The sequence below is a fragment of the Pongo pygmaeus genome, chromosome 15 (genome assembly GCF_028885625.2).
Source record: "Pongo pygmaeus isolate AG05252 chromosome 15, NHGRI_mPonPyg2-v2.0_pri, whole genome shotgun sequence".
Lineage (NCBI taxonomy): Eukaryota > Metazoa > Chordata > Mammalia > Primates > Hominidae > Pongo > Pongo pygmaeus.
In genome coordinates, this window is record NC_072388.2 from 72,855,945 (window position 1) to 72,877,315 (window position 21,371).

The window sequence follows — 21,371 nt, forward strand, 5'->3', positions numbered from 1 at the left end:
TTACTAAACCAAGGAGATTTAACTGAAAGACGGACATGAGCGTGGGTGCTGACTCCTGGAAGAGCAGCTCTGTCTGATCTCGAAATGCATACACTGGGAACAGGATGCCTTAGCCCACAACAGAACCAGAATGAATCTTTGAAGGCACAAGACTCTGCTTTTGCCACTCTTCCTCTTTCCTGGTATAGAAGATGGATGTAGGAGAGCTGCTTTTCTAACTACCATCTGATCAGACAAGGAATGAAGCAATGACTGTGGGCTGGGAAACTGTACCTACCTCTCTTCCCACTGCAAAATTCTGGGATAGACCAAAAGTGAATTTGATTATGTGTTGGCTGAAGTTCTTCATTCTGACTGTTGAGGGGAGGTTTTCCTTTGAAGAGTTTTCATCCCAGACTCAGCTGTCTTTTCACATGGATGAAATAATTCCTGCTACCAACAACAGAGCTTCACCAGGAAGTTGAGTTTTCAAGATGCCTTGTTGCTTTGAAGAAGGGAGTGATGTCAATTCTCTTGTTACATTCTCCCTTTAGCAACCTGAGTAAGAGACTCTCTGCCACTGGGCTGCAAAAAAATAAATTACTTGAATCTCCCCTTGGCCCAGGCTGAGGTACTATCTTGTCCTATACACTTCTACTTGGTCACTTTGCTTTCTTCGTTAATGGAACATACAGTAGCATGTTAAGAGGGATTTCATGTTTTTGTTTTTTTAAAGTTAAAAATTACATGATGCAGAGATTCAGGTTTTCCTTTAAATAAACAAAACAGCCCAGTCAGTTCTTTGGCTCTTGTTTTATACAAAATTTGTTTTCTTAGAGATTAAGAATTTAATCTTTCCCTTTAAAATAGTGTACTGATTTACCCTTAGGATTCCATGCAGGTAAAACTGAACCGAGGAGTCTTAGGAAACAACAAGAACATCTTCATTTCTTAAGCCCAGGTGATAGTTACTGGATTATTACTCTGTCACCACCAAAAAAGATACATCTGAGAAAATGGCAATAAAAACAGATACTTTTGAATTTTTCCAGAAAGATGATAGTTTTTTAAAAAAAGCTTGAGAAAGGTGCTTTAGTTAGAGCAGGCACTCTTGCTATCATCCTGTCTCCACAGCTACTGAGAAAATATCCAATCATCATCATTATGATTTGAGATAGGGTCTTGCTCTGTCACCCAGGCTGGAGTGCAGTAGTGTAATCATAGCTCACTGTAACCTTGAACTCCTAGGCTCAAGGCATCCTCCCACCTCAGCCTCCTGAATAGCTAGGACTATAGGCATGTACCACCAGTCCAGCTAACTTTTTGTGTTTTTTGGTAGAAATGAGGTCTATGTTGCCCAGGCTGGTCTTGAACGTCTGGCTTCAAGTGATCCTCCTGCCTTGGCCCCTCAAAGTGCTGAGATTACAAGCATGAACCACTGCACCGAGCCAGAATAGCCAATTATTATTGGTGAGAAGAAAATTATTCCAAAGTTCACCTACTAGTAGAAAATCTTGGTTGTCTGGGAAATTTTAAGTTTACTTAAAATGAACCTCATGCTCACATAAACACACAGGCACATTCTAAACAGATAACGGGAGAGAATTGTTTTAAATTCTTAATTTGTTAATGACATGCGTAATCACATAGTACGTAGACTGTGTTCATGGCAATTACTTATATTCTTAGAATGCCAGTTTTTGCTTCATGCAGCCTTTTATATTAGAGCAGTGGTTCTCAGCCAGGGACATTTTTGCCCCCTGGGGATATGCAATATCTGGAGACATTTTTGGTTGTCACAACTGGGGAGAGGGGTGCTACTGGCATCTAGCAGGTAGTGGCCAGGGATGCTACTAAACATTCTACAATGTACAGTACAGTTCCCTTCCCCAACCCTCAACAAAGAATTAGGTGGCGCAAAATATTAATAGCACTGAGGCTAAGAAACCCTGTACTAGAAGTTGTAAGTTTTTATCCCCCATGGGCTAGATCTGATATGCAGATGTATTTTATTTTGCCCATACAATATTTCTAAGTAATTTTTAAATGAGTTGATATAGCATATACATTTCTGGCTTGATGAAAATGTAGCTGATGTAGTAACTCTGAGCCTATATTCCAGCAGGATTTGATACTTTCCAGTGTCTACTATCTCCTACTGTCTACACCCACTCCATGGACGCGTTTGTTTCTGCACTAACCCCTATAGGCATTTGGGCCTGTGCTCTCTTTTCTGTACCTATTCTCTAAGGTGAGGCACAAAGCAGGAACCCTTAACTTTAGGCTACCATCCATCCACCTGAGCCTCCCTACTTTGATTTCCTTGAACTATTCCCTGTTATCTGCTGCTCTTTTTTTTTCTCAGACAGAGTTTTGCTCTGCTGCCCAGGCTGGAGTGCAGTGGCATGATCTCAGCTCATTACAACCTCTGCCTCTTGGGTTCAAGTGATTCTCCTGCCTCAGCCTCCCAAGTAGCTAGGATTATAGGCACGTGTCATCACGCCCAGCTAATTTTTGTATTTAGTAGAGATGGAGTTTTGCCATGTTGGCTGGACTGGTCTCAAACTCCTGACCTCAGATGATCCGCCTGCCTCAGCCTCCCAAAGTGTTGGGATTACAGGCATGAGCCACTGCGCCCGGCCTGTTAATCTGCTACTCTTCATTTCTCCATTCTCTAACAGTAGCCTTGACTCAAAACCCAAGTTTTCCCTGCCTTGACTCAAACCCAAGTTAGCTGCTTAATATTTTTCAAAAGCAGTAATTTTAAGGGTAGTGATTAAGCAAGTGATATGAGATTTTCTGGTGATTGATGAGATAGCTCCTCCAGTACTTTCCTGGGGCTTGCAGGCTGTTCTAGAGATCCTTCCAAACCCTGCTCTGGATCTCTGATGCTGAGTTTTGTAGTTTCTTGGAACCTGCAGAATAAATTAAAACATGAAAAACAAAAAAATTTTTTTTTTCAGACAGGGTCTCACTCTCACCCAAGCTGGAGTGCAGTGGCATGATCTCAGCTCACTGCAGCCTGGACAGCCTAGCTAAAGCAACCCTCCCACCTCAAGCAATCCTCCCACCTCAGCTTCCCAAGTAGCTGGGATTATAGGCACGTGCCACTGCACCCAGCTAATTTTTTTTTTTTTTTTTTTTTTTTACTTTTTGTAGAGACATGGTTTTGCCATGTTGCCCAGGCTGGTCTCAAACTCCTGGGCTCAAGCTATCCACCCACTTCAGCCTCCCAAAGTGCTGGGATTACAAGCGTGAGCCACCATGCCCAGTCTGAAAAAAGAAAATCTTAAAGCACTGTGTAAGTTTAAGAACGGTCTCTCCCAGCACTTTGGGAGGCCGTGGCAGGTGAATCACGAGGTCAAGAGATTGAGCCCATCCTGGCCAACATGGTGAAACCCTGTCTCTACCAAAAATACAAAAAATAGCTGGGCGTGGTGGTGGGCACCTGTAGTCCCACCTACTCAGGAGGCTGAAGCAGGAGAATCGCTTGAACCCAGGAAGCGGAGACTGCAGTGAGCGGAGACTGCTGTGAGCCAAGATTGCACCACTGCACTCCAGCCTGGCGATGGAGCAAGACTCCGTCTCAAAAAAAAAAAAAAAAAAAGAGTCTCAACATTATTACTATTTTATATGGGATGTAAAGGAAAATTTCTAGGGGTATAAAACTGAGATAGGAATTAGGGTAGGGGCTGCTAGGATTTAAGATACAAAACAACTGAGAACAATGGAGATAAGATACTATTTTCTCCCTTTGACTCAGTATCAAAATGGGTTATGGAGGGCCAGGCGCGGTCGCTCACGCCTGTAATCCCAGCACTTTGGGGGGCTGAGGCAGGTGGATCACGAGGTCAGGAGATCGAGACCATCCTGACTAACATGGTGAAACCCCGTTTCTACCAAAAATATACAAAAATTAGCCGGGCATGATGGTGGGCACCTGTAGTCCCAGCTACTCGGGAGGCTGAGGCAGGAGAATGGCGTGAACCCGCAGGCAAAGCTTGCAGTGAGCCGGAAATCACGCCACTGCACTCCAGCCTGGGCGACAGAGCGAGACTCTGTCTCAAAAAAAAAAAAAAAAAAAAAAAAAAAAAAAAGGGTTATGGAGAAGGTGATACTAATGAGCTACCTTTAAGGAATGCTAGAAAAACAGTTTTATAGTTTTATAAGAAGTCAAAATATACATGATTTTTCTTCAAAAATAAAGTAGAAATAGTTTCAGCTCATGAAATTGGAACTGGAATTGGAAAATGATCTGTTTCAAAATGGAAGAAAACGAAACATAATTTGCCAGATTTTATTCACAACTGCACCACTCTCTAAATTCAAATGTGTTACTTGGAGATCTCTGGATTACTTATTAATGTTATATAAATACAGGATTATGATCTCAAAATGCCAGTGGCTATTCTAAAGTTTCCTCCCAGAGGTATTACTGGGTATGACAATTTAGAGAGCTGCAGAATGACAGCAACATTTCAGGTTACCTGGGAAAATCGTTGACTTTGGTCTCCTTCTCTTGAACAGCCCGGGTGCCTTGACCCTTGTTTCTCACAAAGTCTTCCTCCAGCCCAGCCTGCTTCAGGGTGTCTAGATACCATTGTTCTGCTTCTTTCTTGGCTAGATCCTGTGGGATGGAAATTAATCTGTTGTAGCTGTCTTATGAATTACCAGACAATTCTAAATGACTTTATCTGTATTGTTACAATACTGCCACAACCACCACCACCCTTATTGTGGGGCACAGATTTGCATGAAAATTATTTAACCCTTGTTTTCGAGCCTTAATGTGTATATAAATCACCTGAGGTCTTGTTAAAATGCAGATTTCACATTTGGTAGGTGTCAGATGAGGACTGTAATTCTGTATTTCTAACACTCCCCAGAGATGCCAAACTGTTGATTTGGGAGTCACAATTTTGAAAAGCAGTGACTTATTTTGGGAGACAAATGAGACCCAGATTTAAAAGGATGGACTAAAAACCTTCTAAGATTTTTAAAGCAACAAACCATTATCAGGAACACTAAAATAAAATAGAAAATAAGCTACACCAAGACTCTTAATGGAAGGACAGATGGTCTGCATGTGGACCAGAAGAATATTATTTTTTGTTTAAGTATTCAAGAACAAAATCATAGGGTACTTTGTATTTTTCCTAGACAGGTGAAAGATCTGTTGAGATCTGAAGAGTGAGCTTGCTTAACATTAACATAAAGAAGCATGAGAGATTTTCAACAATGCAGGTTGCTAAGTAAATCCAAGACCATGTGTGCTTATGTGTGTGAGAGGAGAAAGATTTATGGAGGGAGGAGGAAGTGGAGCCAGCAAATGCCTAGACAATGTACTAACTATAAGATGGAGGTAATGCCCTGCCATTGGAACTAGGTCACTAGGGAACCCCAACTTGTCTGAAACTGGAGAGGAAAGGGATCCACAGAACCTAATGCAGTAGAAATAGAGCATCCTTACATCCTTACGGAGATCTCAGCTGAGTCCAACGTCCCTAAAAGTCTACAGAGAATATCTTAAAATGATACTCTTCCAGGATACTTTGGGTACACTGCCTATGGGTTAGCCCTGCTCCACAAGGAACACACACTCACACACACACGCATACAAAATAAAAGAAAAAAAATTTCAGGCTTCCAGCCTGAAAGCCACTTAGTCTAGAGAAAGCCTTGTGGGGTGTTTGTGGGCATCCTAATGCTTGGAGACCTATAAATATCCCACAGCTCTAAAGGCTGGGGAGGCCCAGGGCTAGCAGCACTGCCAGAGGAGAGATGCCGTTCCAGCACTGTGAACAGTGGCCCCAGAGCATAGAAAGAGCCAAATGGTCCCTGTGTCTCTGGGGTCTAATGCCCAATCTGATGAAATCTGAATGGTAGACTACAGTGAAAGCTCTAGGAAGTGAAATATCCCTTTACCGATGCCTTTGGAGTCCACTCTTGGATGAAATCAACACAAGCAGCATTCTCTATTGTACTATTTATTTTGGGAAAAGAAGGTAGTAATGAAATTAGAATTTCTGGGCCTCAAGGAAAATTTTAATACCCACATATTAAAATTGTTTCGTAATTTTTCAGAGTCCTTTTATCTAAGGCAGAAAGAAAACAAATGATGGTTTAGTTTTACCTTGGCAACTTGTTCAAAGAGATAGGGCCTTGTTTGTATTCGCTTCTTCATTTCTTCCAGCTCTTTCTTATATTCTTTCGCTCTTTTACGGTCATTGTTCCTGGAATTAGCAAGACTTTTAGAAAGAATTTCATCTTTTCTAATCCAGAATACCCTTCATTTCCAGTAAAGCAGTGTAACTCTCATGTACATTGTAAATTCCTATCTGACTTGGAAAATCATGACCCTGCTGTGATTACAGGAGCCTACCTACCCCAATAACTCTATTTTGCATTTTCTGGCAATAGGCCAGTGGTCTGTTGGATCCCAAGGCAAGCACCCCTTTTGACACATAGAGGACACTGACCGGTTCTCTTTCAGCTTTGCTTTGAACACTTCCTCCAGGCTTTTATGGGGATCCATGGCTTTTGCACGCAAGGTCACAGATTTGGACATTGCTTGAGACTTCTTTTTGTGTATCTCCAGCCACTGAATACTCTCATCTGCTTTGTTCTTTTTTTCAAGTGCACTTCTAAAGGAAGGAGGCAGAAAAACAGTATAGATTACCAACCTGGGTATACTGAAAAGCAATCTTAGGCCAGGCGTGGTGGCTCACGCTTGTAGTGCTAGCACTTTGAGAGGCCAAGGCAGGTGGATCACCTGAGGTCAGGAGTCCAAGACCAGCCTGGCCAACATGGTGAAACCCCAGCTCTACTAAAAATACAAAAATTAGCTGGGCATAGTGGTGTGCACCTGTAATCCCAACTACTCAGGAGGCTGAGGCAAGAGAATCGCTTGAACCCGGGAGTCAGAGGTTGCAGTGAGCCAAGATCGCACCGCTGTACTCCAGCCTGGGCGACAGAGCAAGATTCCGTCTCAAAAAAAATAAATAAATAAATAAATAAAATAAAATAGCCGGGCACGGTGGCTCATGCCTGTAATCCCAGCACTTTGGGAGGCCAAGGCAGGCGGATCACAAGGTCAGGAGATCGAGACCATCCTGGCTAACACTGTGAAACCCCGTCTCTACTAAAAATACAAAAAATTAGCCGGGTGCGGTGGCGGGTGCCTGTAGTCCCAGCTACTCGGGAGGCTGAGGCAGGAGAATGGCGTGAACCCGGGAGGCGGAGCTCGCAGTGAGCCGAGATCGCGCCACTGCACTCCAGCCTGGGCGACAGTGAGAGACTCCGTCTCAAAAAATAATAATAAATAAATAAATAAAATAAAAGCAATCTTAGTAACCTTTTCTGGAAAGTAAGTTGGTGTTTTTAATGAATGGGGCATGTAATTTACCTCAACTGCCATTTTTAAAAATAATAAAATTCTAGGATTAAATGCACTGGCAGATGAAGCCTTTCCAGCACTAGGGACACAGTGACTTCCCACCCTAGAAGTGCATTTACTGAACTGGAGAAATGTCAGTTAAAATATCCTTACTTAGGTCAGGCGCGGTGGCTCATGGCTGTAATCTCAGCACTTTGGGAAGCTGAGGCAGGCTGATCACGAGGTCAGGAGTTCGAGACCAGCCTGGCCAACATGGTGAAACCCCGTCTCTACCAAAACTACAAAACAAATTAGCTGGGTGTAGTGGCACGTGCCTGTAATCCCAGCTACTTGGGAGGCTGAGGCAGGAGAATCACTGAACCCAGGAGGCAGAGGTTGCAGTGAGCTGAGATTGCGCCACTGCACTCCAGCATGGGCGACAGCAAGACTCTGTCTCGAAAAAATATATATATATCCTTACTTAAATAGTCCAACACTCAATAGGTTTTCGCCTATGTGGATACAAAATAATACTAATAGCTACCATTTACTGAGCTCCTTATTATGAACCAAGTACCATTACATTTCACATTGTCCTCACAACTGCCTTATGAGGCAAATACTAAATTCCCTTTTTATAGGGGAGGTGATTGAGGCTCAAAGGAGGTAAGCCCCTTGCTCAAAGCTACCCAGCATGCCAGTGGAAAAGCCCCTATTGGACCAGGACCTCTGACTCCCAAGCCTCTGGCCTTGACCACTCTGCTGTAAATAGTGGGCTGGAAGGTGTCTGGGTTCATGGTCCTTTGGGAATACAAATCTGCACATTTAGAGAGAACTGGAAATGAGCCTTCTTCAATGCAGACTATTTGGGTTCAACCTGTAGCACTTAGTTTGTTCAGTTATCTACAAAGTAATATGTTGAGTTCTTCCAAAAGGAAAATCAACCAAGACTCTTATATTTGGATGTTTATATTCAAACGGACAGACTGGGAAGAAGGACATGAAAATTTAATCTGTTAGTATGTCAGATTCCCTGTGGCTGGAAAGCAGATGTGGATGTCCTCTATAGGTAGGCCAGCCTCTTTGTTCAGGAGGCCTGTGTTCTTGGCCCTCAGGATACTGAGCAATTAATTAGCCCTGATTTAGTAGGTCTAACTGAAGTCTGAAGAAGAAAGGAGTATACCTTGGACCATAAATACTTTTCTACAATCCCTGCTGTGGGGCTTAAAGATCCAAGTAGGTTCTGAGTACTCCCCTACATGCCCCATGGGAAGGCAGTAAGACATTAGTCCTCTCCCTGGCTGGCCTAAGCTGCTGTTACACCGTGACCGTGACCTCTCTTGCCTACTTCAGCTCAGAAGCCTGGTGGAAGAACCCTTGCTGGGGGCTGGCTTAATGAGAACAACATCATAACAGAGTCAGGTCAGTTGAAGAGTTAAAAAGAAGCAGGCTCTTGCTGCCCAACAGACTCTGACATCTTCCCAAGATGAATCTCAGAGAATCTCAAATCTATGCAATGGATGTCTCATCTTTGCGGCAATTTCAGCCACCTGCTAGCATGCTTCTCTGAATTCTTGTTCCTCACTACTCCCTTCCTCTCGCCCATGGGCTTTTATCCATGTTCTCTCTGTCTGGAACCTTCCTTCTCTCCAGGCTTTGTCTGGCGAACTCTTCCTTGTTCTTCAGTTTCACTTTAGACATCTATTCCACAAGACAAGACCCCCCTGCTCCAGGCTGCCCAGTGCCCTCACAGTCCCCTTTACCCCCCATCATTGCACTACTCAAAAAATATGGCCATTGCTTCTTTGCTTTTCTGTATTTCAGACTAGATAATAAACTGTAGGTTCCCTAAGATCTCCAGCCTTAACATTGTGCCTGGCACAGAATAAGCCCACTATGAATATGTGCTGAATGATGGCTAGCTGTTCTCCAAGCACCAGGTGTGGAGAACCGCAATTGTTCCTGTCCTGATCAGAAAATTCCCTTTGACCCCTTGAGGTATCTCTGATAACAGGAAAGGAGGTCCCTTGGCAGGGAGGTTTCCAGCATTTGGGGCCAGAATCAGAGCATGTGACTACTCACCTGACTGCAGATTCCCTCTTCCTGGTGGCATCTGTGATGTGCACAGGGAGAGTGTTGGCAGAGAGGGAAGCAAGGCCGCTCAGAGAACGACTCCTTGGCAGGGGTGTAGCTGGTGGCTGTGGGGAATCCTAGAAGAAACAAAGGCTGGTATTGGTGGGACAGCATGTGTGATTAGTTTCTATCTTTTTTTCCTTTTTTTTTTTTGAGACAGAGTCTCGTCTCGCTGTTTTGCCCAGGCTGGAGTGCAGTGGTGCAATCTCGGCTCATTGCAACCTCCACCTGCCCGGTTCAAGCAATTCTCCTGCCTCAGCCTCCCACGTAGCTGGGACTATACAGGTTGTGAGCCACCATGCCCAGATACATTTTTGCAGTTTTAGTACAGACGGGGTTTCACCATATTGGTCAGGCTGGTCTCGAATTCCTGACCTCAGCTGATCCACCCGCCTCGGCCTCCCAAAGTGCTGGGATTACAGGTGTGAACTACTGTAATTTTCTATCTTTACTAGGATTCAGTTTCACTGAAGGACTGAAAATGAGAATCTTCATTTTTTTTCCTGGGAATAAGGCAAGGATAATGAGATCTCAAGTTTCATAACCAAGCCAAGACTTGGATATCAATCCTAAAGTTTTTAGTCAAATGAGAAGAGTTCCTTGGAATTGGTATAGGGACATCAACAACTGATTCCAACTCCTTGCATCTCAGGCCTGCTTGGACTTATTTCTGTGAAATCCTTCTAGAGTAAGGGAGGAAAAGAAGTGTCCCTATGGTTTGTTTTTGTTTTGTTCTGTTTTTGAGATGAACTTTCACTCTTGTTGTCCAGGCTGGCGTGCGGTGGCGCAATCTCAGCTCACTGCAATCTCCGCCTCCCAGGTTCAAGCAATTCTCCTACCTCAGCCTCTGAAGTAGCTGGGATTACAGGCGCCCGCCACCGCACCCAGCTAATTTTTGTATTTTTAGTAGAGATAGGGTTTTGCCATGTTGGCCATGCTGGTCTCGAACTCCTGACCTCAGATGATCTGCCCTCCTCGGCCTCTCAAAGTGCTGGGATTAAAGGCGTGAGCCACCACGCCTGGCCTGTTTTTTGTTGTTGTTTTGAGATGGGGTCTCACTCTGTTGCCTAGGCTGGAGTTCAGTGGCATAATCTTGGCTCACTGCAGCCAGAAGGTCCTCCCACCTCAGCCTCCTGAATGGCTGGAACTACAGGTACACACCACCACATGTGGCAAATACTTGCATTTTTTTTTTTAGAAATGGGGTCTCTCTGTTGCCCAGGCTGGGCTGTGGTCTGGAGTTTATAGGAAAGTGAATCTGCTTACAGCTGAGCTGGTGTTTAAAAAACAGATAGGAAAACCTTGTTGAGAAGTGCTTTCCAGGAAGACCTGGCCCCACCCTGTATTTCAGGCCACAGCCCTGACCCTCCCACAGCTGCCTGGGCTCTCACCGGCCTCCTTCCGGTGGTGGCAGCATCACAGGGCCGCTGAGGGTGGCGCAGGTTGGCGGTCCTCAGCAAGAAGGGCTTGTTGCGAGTGGCCTCTTGGGTTTCTCTTCTTTTGGCTGCTCTTCTCTGGAAGGCCTTGTAAAGGCCCTCATAGTCAGGGACCACAGGATTCACCCGAGGCTGGAATCCGAAGTTAGTGTGCAGAAACCCAAGCTTTTCCTGCTGGGTTCGGGTGGCTGTGCGGGGCTGTGGGTTAGCCCGGTTACTAGAGGAGGTGATAGGGGAAGAGGCCATCTGGAGCATGTCCAGGGCTCTCATCTGGATGCGAATTTTCCTGAAGAGCTCAGCTTCTGTGGAGAAAGGATGGTGATGGGTAAGAAAGGACCAAGCAAGAAACCTACAGGGTTGGAGAACTTTCCCTCTTTTACATACTAGCTGTAAGTGTACTGGAGGCAACTAGGAACTTTTCAGGAATTCTGACACGTTAACATCCTGTGGGATGCTTGCAGATGGCCTGAATAGGAGTAATTATGCCACAGAAAATAACAAACATTACAAACCAGCTTCCTTTTTTTTTTTTCTGGAGAGCTTGTTAATAAATGTCATCCAGAACACCACTGCCTGTGCCAATCAGGCTGCAGAAGCAGTGACCATCTACACTCACTGAGCACTTTCTATGATTGCTTCTTCAGAGATGAAGCAGAGGAAGTAGGCCAGTCACCTGCTCCTCTCTTTCCCCATCTCAGAGAAAGGCCCTACCATCCACCCAGCTGCCCAGGCCCTTTGCCCACATCACTGACTCCTCCGTGTCTCTCATCAGTCACAAGTTCTGTCATTTCCTCCTCTTTAACCTCTCTCCAGTCCATCCTCTTTTTTTCATCCCTGCAACCAGTTGCATAATTTCTCAACTGAATTGTGAAATAGCTTCCTCTTGGCTCAACATCCCTCCAGTCTTGCTGCCCTCTCAGATTATCTATACAGCAGTCAGAAGGATCCTTCTGAACTATATTTCTGATCATGGGCCACCCTGCCTCAATCCCTCAGTGGCTCCCCTGTGCCCTTGGGATGAAGTCCAGACTCACCAACGTGGCTTGCAAAGCTCCTCATGTCTGGCCCATGCCTGCCTCTCCCTTCCCACTCCCTCTTCTCTCAGCCCTCTACCTTTCCATCCCTTGCAGATGCTCCGCTTTCTCTCCCCTCCATGCCACATTCTGCCTGCTCCACTTCTCCTCCCTCTTTACCCCTTCTTCAGTTCAGCCCCAGGGCCCACTTTCTCAGGGGACCTTCCCTAACTGCTCCCTTCCTTCACCAATCCCCAGGTTAGGTCCCTCTGATATATGCTTCCATGCTTCCCCTTTCAATCCTTGTAAATAACTCGCCACATTTGTATGTATTTGTCTTTATCTGTTTTCCTCACATATCTACAAACTCCATGTCTGTGTGTTCACCATGGCACGGTGCCTGGAGCATGGCACATGCTACCGAAAAGTGAATAAAGCCTGAGCCCCTTATTTGGAGCTATACTTTTTGAAATGTGTAAATAATCATCCCCCAGGTAATTCTGGCGATTGACACTACCTCACCAGGATGAAGGAGCCATGGGGGAGCATCTCAGGGCAGTGTGCTGGTGGTGGCAAGAGCCCAACCTGGTCCTTAGGTGTCTCACTGGCTCTCTATTCCTGCACCTGTGCTGGTGCAGAGGCCCTCATGTGCATTCACTTAGATGTCAACAGGATGAGCCTTGGGGACACTGTGGGACCTCTCCTGGCTCCATACAGGTCCTGATTGTATAGACAGACCTAACCCTCCCCAATGGCCTGCACTAAGCGTGCAGCCTCTAGTGGGTCCACCCAAGCAGCCAATCTCCAAGCCAGGCAGATCCCTGGGCCCTGACTAAATCCCTATGGTGGGATTGGTTCCCCGAGGCAGGAAGCAGCAAGGTGGCAAGGATGTCTTTACCCTGGAGTTTATCCCCAAGGGCTGGCTCCAGAATGGACTTGGGTATCCTTCTGGTGGCCTTCTGCTTGGAGATCTTGGCTTCAGCTGTGGCAGCCAAGTCTCTCTGTCGAGCAGCTTCCTTTAGCTGCTCCTCCTTCTCCAGGAAGCTGAAGGGCTTCAAAGAAGAGAGGAGCAGTTCCTTTCTCTTCTGGATCCCTGCCCGCCTTCGGGCCTCGCTGCGCTCCATGATCTCTTGGTAGAGGGGCAGGTAGACATGTGCAGGCACAGGCTGTGCCCGGAACTGCCTGTGGCACTCGGCCTCTTCCTCGCCCTGCCTCTGGGCCCGCTGCCTCTCCTGCTCAAAGGAGGCAGGCGAGCCCAGCCACTCGGCCTTCTTCCGGGCCTCACGCAGCGTCATGCGGAATGGCCGAGGGACAGTAATGGATGATGCCCAGGAGCTGACGCTTCTGTGCTGGGAGGGAGGCCGGGAGCCTGAGGGTGGCTGGGTCTGAGCCCTGGGAATGTTGGAAGGAAGGTTGTTCAGGGAGCTGCAGCGCCTTGTGGAGCCACACCTGGGAAGAAAGCAGATCTGTGAGTGGAAGACAGGGCAGTCAGGAGACCCTGCTCCCTCCAGACCTCCTCCCCAGTCCTCCCTTCCCACTGGTCACAGCTGGCTGCTCAGCCTAACACCACAGCCCCACAGGCCTCTATGTCCATGAGTTTCCCACAGACAATCCTGGCAGCCCTAATGGAAAGTCTCTTCTCAGAATTCATCCCAGAACTGCCACTTTGCACTCCAATATTTCATATGAGAGAGAGAACAATGAGCAGAGTAGAGCTTTAGAGTCAGACAGACCTGGGTTTAAATCTTGCTTCAAACTTTGAGCAAAGTTCTGTTAAAACCTCAATTTCCTCCTATGTAGAATGGCAAAAATTAATGTCTACTTACCAGGTTATTGGAAGAAAAAGTAAATATTAAATAAGATAAAGTAATGAGATAATGTACACTTTATCTCATTCAATATTTACTTTCTAAGACTTGACCAAGATAAAGGTACTTTGTTGTCACTCTCAGGGAAAGTGTATTTAGGAAAGGCTTCCCTGTATTTTTTTAAATTTTTTATTATTTATTTATTTATTATTATTATTTTTTGAGATGGTAGTCTTGCACTGTTGCCCAAGTTGGGCATGATCTTGGCTCACTGCAACCTCCACCTCCCAGGTTCAAGCAATTCTTTGCCTCTGCCTTCCGAGTAGCTGGGATTACAGGCACCTGCCACCACGCCCAGCTAGATTTTTTATATTTTTAGTAGAGACGGGGTTTCACCATCTTGGCCAGGCTGGTCTTGAACTCCTGACCTCATGATCCACCCACCTCGGCTTCCCAAAGTGCTGGAATTACAGGCGTAAACATGGTGCCTGGCCCATTTTTAAATTTTATTTTATTTTTATTTGTTGAGAGAGAGTCTTGCTCTGTTGCCCAGGCTAGAGTGCAGTGGCGTGATCTCAGCCCACTGCAACCTCTACCTCCGGGGCTCAAGGGATTCTTGTGCGTCAGCCTCCTGAGTAGCTGGGATTATAGGCACACACCACCATGACTGGCTAATTTTTGTATTTTTAGTAGAGACGGGGTTTCACCATGTTGGTCAGGCTGGTCTCGAATTCCTGACCTCAAGTGATCGCCTGCCTCAGCCTCCCAAAGTGCTGGAATTACAGGTGTGAGCCCCTGCGCCTGAGGAAAGGCTTCCCTTTAATTAATTCCAGTGCCTCACTGGACTAAGTGTTGCCCAAAGTGATTTAGGATTCCTGGGGAGGAATCAGAACACCTGTTTGGAACCAAAAGCTGATTCTCAGCTACAGCCTCAGTAAATGGCAACTTGCAGAAGTGCCCTTTGCTTTACAGAGGAAGATGAAGCCCAGAGACACGATGTGACCTGTGTGGAGGTGTGGAGTGAGGCAGCCGTGGAGCTGCAGTGCCTTACCTCAGAGCCCGGGGGCACTGGACCTGCACCATCCCCCTGTCCTTGTCTTGGAAGAAATTCTCCAGGTCCTCCTCATCTTCAGAGAGGTTTTCATCACTCTCTGGGTCAGACTGAAAGAGAGACTCCAACAGACACCGTCTGCCTTTCTGCTTCGGTTCCTGTAAGGTCTGGTAAAAGCTCCCAGTTGAGTCAGAAGTAGAATCTATCTCCTCCTCTGGGCTGAGGAACTCGTCAAGGTTGCTGGCCCTGGGCAGAACCAGCCCATACCCAGACAGCTCCTCTCCTGCCTCTGTGTCTGGGAAGGACTTGGGGGGAAATATCTAAAATAGAATAGAAATAGGCTGTGGGTCAAACAATAATTTCAAAGGTATTCAAATCATAACTTAATTTCACTTTGAATAAGCTTCTGTATATTAGGGACTGGGGAGAATTTGGGGTCTGCCAGATGCACTGGCTCACACCTGTAATCCCAACACTTTGGGAGGAATTTTTAAAAATAAGGTGTGTTTCTTGGTCTAAAGAAATTTCACAACTTGGTCTATGAAGTACGCTTGGTTGAAGGGGATGGAGAGGGAAGCGAAGAGCTGAAGTTGGTTCCCTACGCCATACAGTGCAGTAAACTTTTAGAGTACCCCACCTGCACCAGGCTTTCTGACCCCTGCACTCCAGGAATCCTGCCCATGATGATGGCCACACTCTGCCTTACTTGGGTTTTACCTACTTCTTGCTCATCTTCCTTCTCCCCCTTCCCTTATCTCTACTCCTCTGCTTTCCTCATGTTCTAGCTAATTTGCACTCTGTCAAGGAATGGATGATGGCTGGGTGCAGTGGCTCATGCCTGTAATCCCAGCATTTTGGGAGGCCGAGGGAGGTGGATCACCTGAGGTCAGGAGTTCAAGACCAGCTTGACCAACATGGTGAAACCCCATCTCTACAAAAATACAAAAATTAGCTGGGCATGGTGGCGGGTGCCTGTAATCTCAGCTACTGGGGAGGCTAAGGCAGGAGAATCGCTTGAACCCAGGAGGCGGAGGTGGCAGTGAGATGAGATTGTGCCACTGCACTCCAGCCTGGGCAACAAGAGTGATGCTCCGTCTCAAAAAAAAAAAAAAAAAAAAAAAAAGGAATGGATGACTAACAAGACAGACAGTATGGTCTGGCTGGAAGAGCAATGTCTTAAGAAGTGGGATACACAATTAACTTTTTCAGTACTCCATTCATTCATAAAATATTTACTGGGTGCCTGATGTGCACTGGGCATTTGGCTGAGAACAAGACAAACAAGGTCCTTACTCTTATGAAGCTTGCACTGTAGTTAAGAGAAGACAGACAATATAAGATGATAATAAATTCCATGAAAACCATAAACAACTGTGAGGTTATAAAAAGATGGAGTGCCTATGGAAAGCTTTTTGGTTGATAAAGTCCATCAGATTAAGGTTATTAGGAATGTACTTGTAATCAGTACATCAGTTAGGCTTATTAACTTGCTGCAGGACACTACAGAAAACCTTAGGGAACTTAGGGTTGAGGGTGTGATTTTTATAGGGTTAGCTTCCCTAATTGATTCAGGGAACCAGGTATCAACTCTGGAATGGTGCTGTCATGAAGTGGGGACAATTTAGTTAAGTGAATGATTGAGCAATTTTTTTTTTTTTTTTTTGAGACAGGTTCTTGCTCTGTCACCCAGGTTCTGGAGTGCAGTGGTGCAATCATGCCTCACTGCAGCCTGAACCTCCTGAGCTCAGGTGATGATCCTCCCACCTCAGCCTCCCGAGTAGGTAGGACTACAGCACGCACAACCACACCTGGCTAATTTTTGTATTTTTTGTAGAGATGGGGTTTCACCATGTTGCCCAGGCTGGTCTCCAACTCCTGAGCTCAAATGATCCGCTTGTCTCGGCCTCCCAAAGTGCTGGGATTACACGCGTGAGCCACCGCGCCTGGCCAATTTTTTTTTTTTTTTTTTTTTTTAATTTTTAGACGGAGTTTCACCATGTTGGCCAGGCTGGTCTCGAACTCCTGACCTCAGGTGATCCACCCGCCTCGGCCTCCCAAAGTGCTGGGATTACAGGTGTGAGCCATCACGGCTGGCCAAATTTGGGGAGCAATTTTCTTAATCTCTTTGTGCCTCAGTTTTCTCTTCTACAAAAATGGGACGACAATTGTACTACTGGTCATAGAGTACTAAGAGGATAAGCGAAAACTGAGTGACATTGCCTATGAAGAGCCTCGTATAAAGTCCGAGAGGTTCAGGTCTCTAAGAGTCCGCCTCCTGGTCCCTAAACGCTCATTTTAATCCCACGCCCCTCCGTGACACGCCCGTGCTGTCTGTCTCCAAGGCAACGCCTAACAGTTTCCTCTCTGGGATTCCTTTCCCGGGGGCAGTCTCGCTTCTCTCCTCACCTGACGGCTCCCCTCCGCACCTCCGGGGGCTCCCTCAGGGCTCCCCACGGTCATTTCAGCTGGACAGAGGCAGCAGCAGCAGCAGTGACAGCGAGAGCTACGCGGAGCCAGGGTCCACCCCTTTCTAGCTTTGGCGTCTGGTTGGCTTCCAGGGCAGCCTCCGATCCATCCCGCCCGAGGAGGCAAGGTTCGTTTTCCGATTGGCCTATTTTCTCCGCGCATTTTATTTCCGGTTCTGAGGACGCCGCGGAAGCGGGACGGGATTGGAGTGCTCTGCTCCGGACGCACTACGTAGGTGGGCCTGCGGGAGTTCCGAGTGCGACGGCTGAGGTCTCTACCATGGCGGCCCGGCTTGTGAGCCGATGCGGAGCTGTGCGTGCAGCTCCCCACAGCGGCCCGCTGGTGTCCTGCTGCAGGTGGTCCGGCGCCTCAACAGACACCGTGTATGACGTGGTGGTGTCGGGTGGAGGCCTGGTGGGCGCTGCCATGGCCTGTGCCTTGGGTAAGCCCCTCTCCAGGCTACTAGTGGCCGGAAACCGGGCCGCGGAGGCACGATGAGAGCCGTGAGAGCCCTAGCACGACTTGCCCAAAGACAGTTTCTCAGGTCTCGCGACGCTTCTGCCCTGGAACCCCAGGGCACGCCGGAATGCGTGTGGTCCTTCAGGGTCCATTAGGGTCAAAAGTGGGAGGGGCGTTCTGAGTCTGTTCTACTCATGGGAAAACAGGCCTTCCCGGGGTTATTTATAAATGAGAGTTCCAGTTTCTCCAGATCCTGGACAGTACTTGTCATTGTCTTTTTGTTTATAGACATTCTAGTGGGTGTAAGTCAAGTGGGATCTCCAGGTTTTGATTTGTATTTCCCTAATGATTAATGATGTTGAATATCCTTTCATATGTTTATTGGTCATTTGTATATCTTCTTTGGAGAAATGCCTATTCAGACCCTTTGCCCGGTTTTTAATTGAGCAGTTTGTCTCTTGAATACTGAGTGGTAAGAGTTATTTTTATTTTTTGAGACAGGGTCTTCCGCTGTGCCCAGGCTGCAGTGCAGTGGCACGATCACGGCTCACTGTAGCCTCAACCTGCCTGGCTCAATTGATCCTCCTGCCTCTGCCTCCCAAATAGCTGGGACTGCAGGCATGCGCCACCACTCGGCTGATTTTTGTATTTTTTTATAGAGACGAGGTCTCACTATGTTGCCCAGGCTGGTCTGGAACTCCTGGGCTCAAGCAGGCCACCTGCCTCAGCCTCCCAAAGTGCTGGGATTACCGGCATAAGCAATCCTGCCTGGCCATTATTTTGTTTATTCTGTATAAGTCCCTTATCTGATAAATGACTTGGAAATATTTTCTTCCATTTTGTAGTCTTTTCACTTTTTTTTTTCTCTGAGACGGAGTTTCGCTTTTGTTGCCCAGGATGGAGTACAATGGCACGATCTCAGCTCACTGCAACCTCTGGGATTACAGGCTTGTGCCACCACGCCTGGCTAATTTTTGTATTTTTAGTAGAGACAGGGTTTCACCATATTGGCCAGGCTGGTCTCGAACTCCTGACTTCGTGATCCACCTGCCCCTTCCTTCCAAAGTGCTGGGATTACAGGCATGAATCACCATGCTCGGCCCATTATGAGATTTTTTTTTGTGATTTTTTTTTTTTTTTTTTTTTAGCTCATCAGCTATCATTAATATTAGTGTTTTTTATATGTGACCCAAGACAATTCTTCCACTGTGGCCTGGGGAAGCCAAAAGATTGGACACCGTGATCTAAGGGCAGCTGTTCCACCCTATGATCCTTATCTCACAAGATACACAAAATTTAACTTAAAGCAGATCATAGACTTCTGTAACAGGGTGGTTCTCATGACTACTTGGGAGGCTGAGGCAGGAGAATCGCTTGAAACTGGAAGGGGGAGGTTGCAGTGAGCTGAGATCGCGCCACTGCACTCCAGCCTGGGCAACAAGAGCGAAACCCTATCTCAAAAAAAAAAAAAAAAAAGAAGATAGTGCCCTTTACAGAGCATGCTCTACAGACCATGTCCCTGTGCCCCATCCTCCACAGCAAAAGCTGCCAAGATGGGCCACTCACTGTCTGTATGGCTGGAGCTAACTTTTTTTTTTTTTTTTTTGAGACAGTCTCCACTCTGTCACCCAGGCTGGAGTGCAGTGGCAGGATCCCAGCTCACTGCAACCTCTGCCTCCCAGGTTCCAGTGATTCTCCTGCCTCAGCCTTCTGAGGAGCTGGAACCACAGGCGCCCGCCATCACACCTGGCTAATTTTTGTGTTTTTAGTACAGATGGGGTTTCACCATGTTGCCTACGCTGGTCTTGAACTCCTGAGCTCAAGTGATCCATCACCTCAGTCTCCCAAAGTGCTGGGATTATAGGTGTGACCCACTGTGCCTGACCTTTCTTTCTTTTCTTTTTTTTTTTTTAGTTTTTGCGACAGGGTTTTGCTTTGTCCCCCAGGTAGGAGTGCAGTTGCACAAACATGGCTCAGGCGTGCCACCATGCCTAGCTAGTTTAAAAAAAATTTTTTTTGTAGAGACAGGGTCTCACCATGTTGCCCAGGCTGGTCTTGAATTCCTAGGCTTGAGCAATCCTCCCACCTCGGCCTCCCAAAATGCTGAGATTACAGGTGTTAGCTACCATGCCTGGCCCACCTTTTCTTTTATAAACTCTAATTCTTTCTTTTTGAGACAGAATTTTGCTCTTGTTGCCCAGGCTGGAGTGCAGTGGTGCAATCTCCTCCTCCCAGGATCAAGCTATTCTCCTGCCTCAGCCTCCCAAGTAGCTGGGATTACAGGTGCCCGCCATCACACCTGGGTAATTTTTTTGTATTTTTAGTAGAGACGGGTTTCACCATGTTGGCCATGCTGGTCTTCAACTCCTGACCTCAGGTGATCTGTCCACCTCGGCCTTCAAAGTGCTGGGATTACAGGTGTGAGCCACCGCACCGGCCTCTGTAAACTCTAATTCTTTATTCTTGGTTTAATCTTGAGACTGCATTGAATTTTGCTTGTTTATTCCACTTTTTCTTTCGAACAGGAGTTGTAATTTTTAGTGACTTAATACTCTGGAGATTGGAAAGAACTGGTGTTTAAATACTATAGTCTAACTTTTTTACTTCATTTTTCCTTTCTAGGGCATTCTGTTTGCTAGTTAGGTGTTTGCCATTATTTGCTTGTTGGCACGTGGCATGTAGTGGTCTTTGGAGAAGGCTTACAGTTGTGGGCAGGGTGGTTCTCATGGCTAAAATGGTGGTATATGTTACTGCTTAGGACTCTGCATGGGTATAGTGTTTACTTTATGTTCTCCGTAAGAAATTCATATTCTAAGGGTTAAGTGGTTACTCTGTTGTTTCTCTTGATAATGGGAAAGGAAATAAATTCTTGATTTTCCTAAGATGATATAAATTTTTTTTTAAAGGATATGATATTCACTTTCATGACAAGAAAATCCTGTTACTCGAAGCAGGTCCAAAGAAAGTATTGGAGAAATTGTCAGAAACTTACAGCAACAGGGTCAGCTCCATTTCCCCTGGCTCTGCAACGCTTCTCAGTAGTGAGTAGAAGATCCTCCTTCAAAGATCCAATCTCCTTTCCCACTTAGCTTTCTAGTGTATCCCATGGGGCAGAGTCATCAGAGCATCTGACAAGGAGGGAGCTCACTGAGGTGGGTGGAGAGAGGGGGTGGGATTGGTAGTCTAGGGCAGAGTTGAAGATGTGGACCCCTGCAGTTGCTACTGCCTCAACTCCCTGTCTGAGGAATGCATCCTTGAGGCATGTGGGTCCATCATGTTGACTTCACTTGTGATGTTGTGTCATTATGAATTGGTGGAACTGAAATCATATGAACTAATCATGAACATTCACTTCGAATAGCAGTGCTCTCTTCATCCTGAGTCAAGCCCTCTAGCAAGCTAGGGAGCTTACACGTGAAATGCCCTTGGGGTGCAGATGAATAATGTGTGCACATGGAACCAGTTAGCAAATTGTCATTAGGTCTGCTAGATGTTTCCCTCAGACCATCCTGTCTGAAACCACCCCATCTCAAATTAAACTCTTCCATCACTTTCTAGCCCCTTTCCCTGCTCTATTTTTCTTCATAACGCTTACTACTACCTGGCATTATATTATGTGGGTTTTTTTTATTGTCCATCTCTCCAATTAGA

At 46.3% G+C, this 21,371-nt stretch overlaps 3 protein-coding genes across 21 annotated transcripts in view; 2 read left to right on the forward strand and 1 right to left on the reverse strand.

Moving 5' to 3' along the window:
* Positions 1-776, forward strand: part of ZNF410 (zinc finger protein 410) — a 47,584-nt gene extending 46,808 nt beyond the window's left edge. For all 9 annotated transcript variants that reach the window (XM_063651831.1, XM_063651835.1, XM_054447841.2 and 6 more), the window contains one exon: positions 1-776. In XM_063651831.1, coding sequence (XP_063507901.1) covers positions 1-39 — 39 coding nt within the window. In that variant the 3' untranslated portion in view covers positions 40-776.
* On the reverse strand, positions 776-17,625 carry FAM161B (FAM161 centrosomal protein B). Its single transcript, XM_054447832.2, has 9 exons — positions 17,202-17,625; positions 14,796-15,115; positions 12,835-13,385; positions 10,879-11,225; positions 9,437-9,564; positions 6,459-6,623; positions 6,113-6,212; positions 4,467-4,606; positions 776-2,894 (listed from the first exon to the last, which is right to left on the reverse strand). The coding sequence occupies exons 1-9, from the start codon at positions 17,421-17,423 to the stop codon at positions 2,756-2,758; spliced, it is 2,112 nt and encodes a 703-aa protein (XP_054303807.2). The 5' UTR covers positions 17,424-17,625; the 3' UTR covers positions 776-2,755.
* COQ6 (coenzyme Q6, monooxygenase) overlaps positions 17,188-21,371 on the forward strand; it is a 13,194-nt gene continuing 9,010 nt past the window's right edge. For 2 of the 11 annotated variants that reach the window (XM_054447846.2, XM_054447851.2), the window contains exons 1-2: positions 17,541-17,703; positions 20,627-20,761. In XM_054447846.2, the coding sequence (XP_054303821.1) occupies positions 17,541-17,703; positions 20,627-20,761 (298 nt within the window). Of the gene's footprint in view, positions 17,389-17,444; positions 17,806-20,626; positions 20,762-21,371 lie in introns of those variants that run through there. The other 9 variants (XM_054447849.2, XM_054447854.2, XM_063651841.1 and 6 more) reach the window with 8 other exon arrangements.

Bases quoted from the DNA above. Each gene is read 5' to 3' on its own strand.
- FAM161B (XM_054447832.2), bottom strand. From the start codon at position 17,423: ATGCGCGGAGAAAATAGGCCAATCGGAAAACGAACCTTGCCTCCTCGG. The intron at 11,226-12,834 runs GTAAAGACATCC...CTTTCTCCACAG, and splicing joins CCTTGGGGATAAACTCCAGG to AAGCTGAGCTCTTCAGGAAA. The intron at 6,213-6,458 runs GTCAGTGTCCTC...TGCTAATTCCAG, and splicing joins GCAAAGCTGAAAGAGAACCG to GAACAATGACCGTAAAAGAG.